The sequence below is a fragment of the Podarcis melisellensis genome, assembly GCF_964234715.1.
Source record: "Podarcis melisellensis genome assembly, chromosome: 7".
In the NCBI taxonomy this organism is placed as follows: domain Eukaryota; kingdom Metazoa; phylum Chordata; class Lepidosauria; order Squamata; family Lacertidae; genus Podarcis; species Podarcis melisellensis.
Genome location: NC_138539.1, coordinates 58491350 through 58500883, shown reverse-complemented (window position 1 = coordinate 58500883; position 9534 = coordinate 58491350). Strand labels below are relative to the sequence as shown.

General features: G+C 43.0%; 1 protein-coding gene across 4 annotated transcripts in view; it reads left to right on the top strand.

The window, feature by feature from the left end:
* The first annotated feature begins 1089 nt into the window (after positions 1-1089).
* CDKAL1 (CDKAL1 threonylcarbamoyladenosine tRNA methylthiotransferase) overlaps positions 1090-9534 on the top strand; it is a 227974-nt gene continuing 219529 nt past the window's right edge. The window contains exons 1-4 of one of the 4 annotated variants that reach the window (XR_014170558.1): positions 1109-1214; positions 2524-2557; positions 3619-3791; positions 6270-6382. Coding sequence is in view for 3 of the 4 variants with exons in the window: in XM_081919253.1 (XP_081775379.1) it covers positions 3622-3791; positions 6270-6382 (283 nt within the window). In the remaining variant the exon portion in view is untranslated. Of the gene's footprint in view, positions 1215-2523; positions 2568-3618; positions 3792-6269; positions 6383-9534 lie in introns of all 4 variants that reach the window. The other 3 variants (XM_081919252.1, XM_081919254.1, XM_081919253.1) reach the window with 3 other exon arrangements.

The following is a 9534-nucleotide window of genomic DNA, read 5'->3' as shown; positions in this document are numbered from 1 at the left end:
ATCAGTCCCAAAGTTGGGTCTGAAGACAGATTGAAATGGGGCTAGATAATCAAGATTCCTCCAGGAATGCCTGCAGGTTTGCCATGACCCTCTCAAATACTTTGACCAAAAGATTGTTTGCAACAGGATGGTAGTTGTTAAATACCATAAAATCCAGTGTAGCTTTTTTTCCACAAGTGGCTGTTGCCACCTTCGTGTGCAGAGATGCATTCACCTAGCCCTGCCTAGCTTTAACCAGCAGTGGAAGGCAAGGGTCCAAAAGGGCCTGTCTGTCCTGTAGGAGATTCCTCAAAATAATAGATGCAATGAAATGGGTCCCTTTCTCTGCCTTTATTTCAAAAAAATTACACTATGGTGATTGTAAAAAACAACCACCACCTTCAAGGCAGTTACAAAAAGAAAGGAAAAATTCACAACCATGCAAAAGTTAAAATACTAAAACATTAAAAGTACCCCAACTTTCGAAGCATCTGGTTAGGCTTCTCTAACAATAATGTTTTAGTAGATAGTAAGCACAATTATGTGCTCTACCATGTTTTCTGTCTTCATCTCGGGACTTGTGTCACCTGTGCTCTAGCTGCTGTTTGACCTGTTTCATCGCATGTAGCTCCCGAATGTCCTAAATAACTTAGGTGTTGAATGGCAGTTTTAATTATGTTTTGGCCAATATATTTGGAGAGCGTTTTTGGGCGGTAACGGCCCAACCTTAGGGAAGTCCTACTTAAGTGCAACTCACTTCCAACAAACCAGGCGCAGCAAGGTTTCCGCTTCAAACCTAAATAAGCGATTTCCCACCTGTTCCTTTAAATTACTATTTAAAGGCATGCTTCAGTAGACCCCTGTGTGTGTGTGATTGGGACGGGACAGCGACACGTCCTTCTACAGACAACAGCATCCACCCAGGCAAGGGATGAATTTAACCTTCAAGCTGCTCCAGAATTTGTGACGGGAAAGGCGGGACCCTTCTTGGCTCTCCCCGTCCAATCAGACCGCGATTCTATTTCGGGAGCCAATCACACCACTTGGGGGAATCTCCCAGGTCCTTCCTTCTCCCCGTTGCGCGAAGCTGCCGACGGCCTAAATTTGTCCTTTTCCGGACGCCGTCGAAAAAGCCCTCTCTCTTGCCTCCCCTCCTTCCCGTTTAGCTGCGTAGAGGGGCGGCGTTCCATCATGGCGTCGTCCATGTGAGGCGAAAAACGCGTCAGGTTCCGCAGGTGAACTTTTCGTTGTTGTTGCTGCTGCTGCCGCCGGTCGACGGGTGGGGTGGGCGAGCGGGCTAAGTGACGGCTTCCAGCCGTGAAAGCGGCCCGTAGCGTGCAGTGGGGGCGCGGCGGTCAGAATGGGCCCATATGGCCCCTTCTTCTCCTCCTCTAGCTTCTCACTCTCACCTTTCACGTGTGGCGTCGCCTTCAGACGCGAGCCGTTTCTCTTCCCGGCAGCGCGGTCCACCTCCCTCTTCTCCCCCCGCCACGAATGTCCCTCACGGAAGCCACCTCTCGGGGTTGCGACGCCACCCCACCCCCGGTTCTCTCGGGAAAGCCTTTTCGCAGCTTTGCCCAGGGAAAGAGGACCTTTGGCGGGACTGTTTAAACTTCAGCTGTTGGGGTTCGAGCCACAAACGTGTGAAGACGACAGGAGGAGAGTGTGAGTGAGTTGCGTGTCTGATCCAGGGTGCCTTTTGTGGCCCCTAGGAAAAGCGAGGACGCAGCTGGTGTGCGAAGCGGGCAGTTTTCTAGCGAGGGAAGCGGGCATCCAGCAGTGTTGTGGAATGTAAGGTTTTCCACGACAAGATGCTGTGCGTCTCTCTCTCTCTCTCTCTCTCTCTCTCTCTCTCTCTCTCTCTCTCTCTCTCCCCTCCCCTCCCCTCCCCTCCCCTCCCCTCCCCTCCCCATGGAAAGGTTTACATTTCTAAAAAAAGGTTTTGAAAAACGAGTTTCCATCATATATCTGTATCAGCCAGTAGAAAGGTCTTGAACTTGTGAACGCAAGTTAGCAGGCAGGCTTCTTAATAATTTTTTATTATTAAATTAAAGCCGAAGATGAAAATGAACACACACTCACACTTACATGAATCCAAACCTCAGGGGGGGGAAAACATGTTATAATACACTATTTAGAATTTCAAAATACTCTAAATTTATTCATTCATTCTTTGCTGAAGCCCATAAGACAACAGTGTATTCCTGCATCTGCTGATTGGATGGGATTAGGAAGGAATACCAGCATGGAGGAAATGAGTCGCAGAAAGGCAGGTTCTTCCACTAGTTCTTTCATTCATTTCCCCTCAAACTAAGGAAAATGGTGGAAGGAATATGCAGTCCCAAGGCTCATTCCCAGTTTTTCTCAAAGTAGAATCTGTTGCGTCTGTGTATACATATATGAAATATCATTGGATGGAACCATGACTTAGGAATTTTGAATCATTTATTAAGTATCTGTAGAAACATCAATTTGTCTCAGCCTTGGTGATTTATAGAAAGTATAATGATGTATAATGATTGAAAACCTTTTGATTTTTTTCAGGATAAAAAAATGCTGGAACTTCAAAGATAAAATAGTAAGTTAAGGTACAGTGTTGTTACAATAAGCTATTTAGTGTTTCTGGGTTATAGTTTAAATTGCTAAGAACTATAGTGGGTTTACAGCTAGGGCCCAGATGAACAAGATGTATTCATCTGTTTTTACTGGGGGCTTAGTTCTTTAAGATAATGGGCCATCATACCAAGCATAAATATCTGTTAAATCTTCTGAGATGCTAATTAGCATTATCAGCAAATTTCAGATTCAGTTGTGTGTATATAGACACATGTGTAGCACCTGTTTGTGAGCTCAGTACTTCATCTAACTAGGGATGTGTGTACTGAAGACCCAGAACTAGATAAATTTCAAAGGGTCTAATATTCCAGTAAAAATATTTAGCTAATCTGTTATTATCCATTGTTACAAACTCATAAAAGGCACATGGAATTTGTAGGGAGTTGCTGAACTGTCTTGTATAGTGAATTAAGATATTACTTAAAATATGTACTGGTTATAATGCTGGCAGGTACCCTTATTTCTGGCATTAGATAAGCCAGGAGTCACCAATCATTTTGGGCCAAAGGGCAAGTTTGTAACCCGGAAAAGTGGTCAAGGGCATCACACGAACACATCACATCTAAACATGCTTCACAACCTACTTGACTAAAGTAGAATGTTTCTTTCAAACTTAATTTTGGCTGGGGCAGGGAGTGGACCCTATGAGCAATAGAGAAGGCATCTGTTGGCACATGTGTGCCTGTGGATACAGTGTTGGCAACCCATTAGATAAGCTTTCATCAACATATATGGAAATATCAGTCACATTGACTCTTATTTAAAACTCAGATGCCCAGCTTGATTCAGTGCTGCTGTTTAAAATGCATTATTAATTATTGGTTCCATTTTTTCTATCTGTATGCTCTCTAACGGCATTTAAGTATTTTAATGAATATTGGGTTAACAGTTTTATAAATGAGTCTAGCTGTGTTGCTGTATTATTAAAAAGACATGAGGAATTGTTTTTAATGTTTGCTGTGTAGAATAGTATGTATGTTTTTTCAGTTCTTGATCTAACACTGTGTACTTCAATCTTAATAGAAAATGCCTGCTGTCTGTGATTCCCTCCTTGGAGACATTGAAGATATCATCTCAGAGCAAGACCCAAAGCCACAAGACCTGCAGTTCAGGAGAAAAAATGTTATTCCTAAAGTGCGAAAACGCCATTCACAAAAAAATGTAGAAACAGATTATGATGATCCCCCAAGTGACAGGTATGTTTGTTTTTTGCCAGTCCTATGTGGAGAGATGGTTTTTGTTGCATAACTAATGTACACAATTGATGCTTTTGAATTATGGTGCTGGAGGACACTATTGAGAGTCCCATGAACTGCAAGAAGATCAAACCTATACATTCTTAAGGAAATCAGCCCTGAGTGCTCACTGGAAGGACAGATCCTGAAGCTGAGGCTCCAATACTTTGGCCACCTCATGAGAAGAGAAGACTCCCTGGAAAAGACCCTGATGTTGGGAAAGATGGAGGGCACAAGGAGAAGGGGACGACAGAGGACGAGATGGTTGAACAGTGTTTTCGAAGCTACCAGCATGAGTTTGATCAAACTGCGGGAGGCAGTGGAAGACAGGAGTGCCTGGCGTGCTCTGGTCCATGGGGTCACGAAGAGTCGGACACGACTAAATGACTAAACAACAACAATGTGGAGAGATAGAAAACACCAGCACTTGTACTGATTAAATGATTTACACTTGAAATAATCTGAAAACTTTAGGTCTTAGTTTTGATGAACAAATTAATAACTTGAAATATTTTACTACACAGACTACAGTGTGTATTAGGTTGATTCTGTTTTAATATAGTGAGTTCTCTTTCTAACCTCATGCATTTCAAGTAACAGGACATTTGTCCTTTGTAAGTGAGAAAAATGGGTCTATGAGTATAAAGCTAAACAAGTAGCCCATTATACTTCACTTGTTGCAGATTTCTCATAGTCTTCATGTTAGCCACTGTGAGAACAGGATGCCAGACTATGACTGATCCAGTTGGGCTTTTGTTAATGTTCTTGTGTAGATAGGGACCTTACACTAAATGGTGGTGAGATATCCTCTTACAGAGAGCATGAGCCCTCCTGTGGTGCAGTGGGTCAGTGTGTCTGGCTGTTAACCAGAAGGTTGGTGGTTTGATTTCACCCCCAAAGGTGCACTCCTCCAACATGTAGTTGCTACTATTTATTGTTTTAGCTGTGATGTGTTTTAATGCTTATTCTAAATTGCATTTAAAATATTATGACTTGTGCGATCCCATGTTACTTGTTCATGAATTTAGGGGGTCCTATGATGAGACAGATAGCACCGGATGAAAACACACCTGCAGAAATGCCATTGGGTACTGCAGAAAAGCTCTGTTGGCTGGCTGCTCCACCAGCAGAGTTCTGCCTGAAAATGGAGCAGCACAGGGGCAGAGAGTGTTTGTGATGATTTGTAACATCCCTGATTGCATGAACATGTTCACAGCAGAAGAGGGTCTGGAACAATTTAATCTCCCAGTGACTTCAGTGGAATCATGTTGCAAACACTCCACAGCCATTACTACAGTGGATCTGAAGAGTGGATCTTTCTACCTTTGGAAGAAATGTGACTGTAGCATTGCTTTGCCTGTTGAGTCTGTTATTGAGTCTTGGTATTTCATATAGAAGGGTGGGAGAAGTACCGTATTTTCCGCTCTATAGGACACACTTTTCCCCCTCCAAAAATGAAGGGGAAATGTGTGTGCGTCCTATGGGGTGAATGCAGGCTTTCGCTGAAGCCTGTAGAGCGAGAGGGGTCGGTACGCACCGACCCCTCTCGCTCTCCAGGCTTCAGGAGAGCCCCACCGCCAGCCCTGCAAGCTCGGGGGACAGCGGGGAGGCGCAGCGCGCCATCCCGCTGTCTCCCGACCTGGTTTGGAGGCTGCCGGCGGGGAGAAGCCCCCTTCTCCCCGCTGCCAGCCCCGCAAGCTCGGGGACAGCAGGGAGGCGCAGTGCGTCATCCCGCTGTCTCCTGACCTGGTTTGGAGGCTGGCGGTGGGCTTCCCCCTCCCCCAGCCCCGCAAACTGCCAGAGCGCGCAGCATCGCTCTGGGACCCGTTCTGGTGGCTGGGGGAGGGGGAAGCTCGGGCTTCCCCCTCCCTCAGCCCTGCAAGCTGCCAGAGCTGCTGTTCTGGGGGCTGGGGTCGGCGGAGGCTTGGGCTTCCCCCGCCCCAGCCTCGTGCCGGGGGGGGGAAATAATTTTTTTTCTTTATTCTCCCCCCCCCCCCCAAATCTAGGTGCGTCCTATGGGCCGGTGCGTTCTGTAGGGCGAAAAATACAGTACTTGTAACAATATCTTTGTATCCCTTTAGCTGTGCTCCTACCTTAATCTGGATAACTTCTTCTGTTAACATTTTATGATTTAACTCTTTTCTCAAGCATTTCAGGAATAAGATCCTTGTCCATCTTCTTTCCCATGCTTATCATTTTGTCACAATTGAAATCAAAAGCCTATGCTTAATATTTTCACTTTGTGCAGTGCACACAAACATTCACCAAATCATACATTTACAGTAATTTCTTTGCCAAAGGATATTGTGAGCACTGGTCATCATAGCCTTATACAGATCCTAAGTGGTAGTATGTTATAATGGCCAAAGCTTTGTTTTCTGATGTGGATGAAATGAAATGATTGCTCTTACCTATTTTTCTTGCCTTTTTCTTTGACAGTGTCATTCCTGGTGTACAGAAAATTTGGATACGCACATGGGGATGTTCTCATAATAGTTCAGATGGAGAATACATGGCTGGACAACTGGCTGCATATGGATACAGAATTACAGGTAATCAGCTTGACACATTTGAGCTCAGGATTGTATAGGAGCTTGAATATGCTGCCATGCTTTCTTGTGTCTTATTATTATTTAATATTACCCAGTATCTGCAAAATGAACAGAGCTGACTTTCATTTGCTGTAGGATGGCTTTTTCTAGTAGCATAAATCCAGGCCTTTGAGGAAGTTCTTATTATAGACATGCGAAACTGGAAGACTTGAAGATTATCTAGTTTTTCTCCTGTAGTGAACTGGGTCTGACCTGTGTGACAGAACTTACAGTGGTGCCCCGCAAGGCGAATGCATCGCAAGACGAAAAACCCGCAAGACCTGGTCTGAAGGCGGTTCGGTTTCCATAGGAACGCATTAATTGATTTTTAATGCATTCCTATGGGAAACCGTGCTTCGCAAGACGAAAAACTCGCAAGACGAAAAGACTTGCGGAACGAATTAATTTCGTCTTGCGAGGCACCACTGTATAACTATAGTTGTATATCTCCTATGCAGGAGAAAGCACCCATCAAATTTACTAATAAAAAAGGCACATTTTATGATCTTCAGTACAGATTTAATTACATTATCTTTACAGCTAAAGGCGATGTTTAAAAAATGAGTACTGAGATTCCCAGGAAACTTTGAAATTCCTATTATTTCTGACAAGGCGTAATAAATGTAGCGTTATGGTGGGACTTGGTCTCACAAACACCCATGTTTGCTGATTATTCCCTTTTGTGTGAATGGAGGAAATGTAAAGCTTCTGATCATGGTTTGCAGCAAGCTGAGTATGGGGCTCTGGTTTCATTAACAGTTCATTAACAGACCCAGGTATCGCATCAGGATCTGGGCTTTGTCAGGCTTATTTGTAAGGCTTTGTAGAAATATGGAACACTTTACTAGCTATCCCTTCAGAAATGGTGAGCCTTGAACTCTTGTGACATTGCATACACTGATTAACCCTGTTCCTTGGCATCTTAGCACATAGCGCAAATATCTACAGGGAGGGAGCCATTGTGTGTGCCTGGGTATGCATGAAGGCTTTCATGCAAGCTGGAACTCTGCACAATCAGTATTCCATTTTTGTGCATACCCTATACAGACAAAGTCTCCATCCCTGCAAGCTTTCACACTGGACATTCCAGTGGCACCAACTATAGGGGGCTCAGGGTGTCTAAACACCCACAAAAAAATTGCTGTAGGTGGTCAGCACCCAGACCACAGGGCCCCACATGCAACTTCCGAAGTCTCGGAAGGCCTCAGACAGCTTCTCCGAGGCCTTGCATGACCTCAGAGATGTTGTCCATGGCCTTCTGAGACCTTGGAACCCGCCTTCCAGTAGCACCAGAAGTCAGGTTCTGAGGCTGGGGGGGCACGCGTGACGCCATGATGTCACACTCACTGGTCACCCATAACCTGGGGCCCAAGTTGGCTCCCCTGGCACATTCAGACCTTGGAAGTGGAGGTTCTAGTTGGTGTGGCACCTCTTCCTTCCTCTCTGTTGCTTTATGTTGGAACTGTTAATGCCCAAGTAGGCATTGACTCAGAAGTTATTTTGTGGAAGTGTTCTGCTTTATAAATACCACTGATCGTAAAGCCTTTAATAACCTTTAATGATTATTGCTGAGTTTCTTATCTCCTCCCCACTTATATCTGGCATTTTATAGATCTTAAATTGTACTTACCTTTAGTATGCCCTAGGTGGCAGTACTGGCTAACATCTTTGTGGTTGTTGGGTTTTTTTTTATTAGCTGTGTTCCCAAAATGTAAAAATGCCTGTCTTGCTTGCTCTAATAATTTTAAAGTGATAGTTAAGATATTGATTTCAATCTTTTGAGTTAGGCATAATTTGTAGCAATTTATTTCCATACTCTTAATATATGGGACTTTCTTGTTTCTGTTGTTTGCTGACATCCTGAATTTCTTGTTGCTATAACAGGATTGACCTCAAAACCATTAAATGACTGTTTAGTAATGGATAATTTTGGTTGATTTGGGTTAGTGTTGGTGTTGCAAAATCATAAAACTAGGCTTTATGTATACTTGTAAACTTAAAATATTTTCTGTTCAGGTAGACTGCAATTTTTTAAAGGGAATTGCACCTAGAAACTTGGATGCATAATACTTACTTTCAAATGGTAGTTTCATAAGAAAGTCACTACTCTTCCTGCCCTTTTAATAAGGACAATTTGAAGACCCACATCTTTTGTAGTATGTGACACATAGCTTTGGAGGTTTTGGGGCAACAAAATGGCAAATGAAACACCTTGTAAACAGTTGAAACATGATGCACGCTAGGACAAAAGAACCCCAACTTCACATATGGTAATAGGATTTAAATTGTTGGTAACACCCAAGGAAAATAACTCTTAGGGTCATGGTGGCTAGCTCAATGAAACCATTTAGTTAGTGACTAAGCTGTAGTGCTGAAGAAAATAAATTCATGCTGGGGATAATTGAAAAGGGCTTGAAAATAAAATGCCTCATATAATACTCCTCATATGCAAGTCCATGGTACAGTCACATTTGATTTAATTTCTGCACCTTAAAAAGAAATTGTACATCTGGCTACAGTGCAGAAAAGGTTAACTGAAGTGATAGAAGTGTTAGAGTATATTCCCTATGGAGAAAAGACTATAAGCATAGAAAAAAAGATGACTGAAGGTTAGCATATTAATATGGAGGGGCATTCTTCCTCATATTATTAAGATTTGACACTACTAATCACAAATGATTGGCAGTTGATTCAGAATGGATAATAAATTTGTTCAACATTTATTTTATGGAACTTGCTTCCACAAGATGAAACAAGTTTAGGTGGTTTTTAAATGAAATTAGACAAACATAAGGAAGTCTGATCTATCAGTGGACATCAGCCATCCTAGCTAAACATAAGAGCCAGGTTCAGGGGCAGTGTTCTTCTGCATGCTAGAAGGAGTGGGGGAAACGGTTGAGGGTTCTTTCCTTCATGCCCAATTGACAATTTTGTCTATAAGTCAATTTAAGTAATTTCCATGAGTAAAACTACTAAACAACAACATCTATAATTGGAAATGGAATTCTGGACTAGATTGATCCTTGGGCTCATATATTCATTCTAAATTTCCCACAAATATTAAATATTTGTAGTAAATTCTGAAAAAGCTACTGATGATAGTAACTACATTA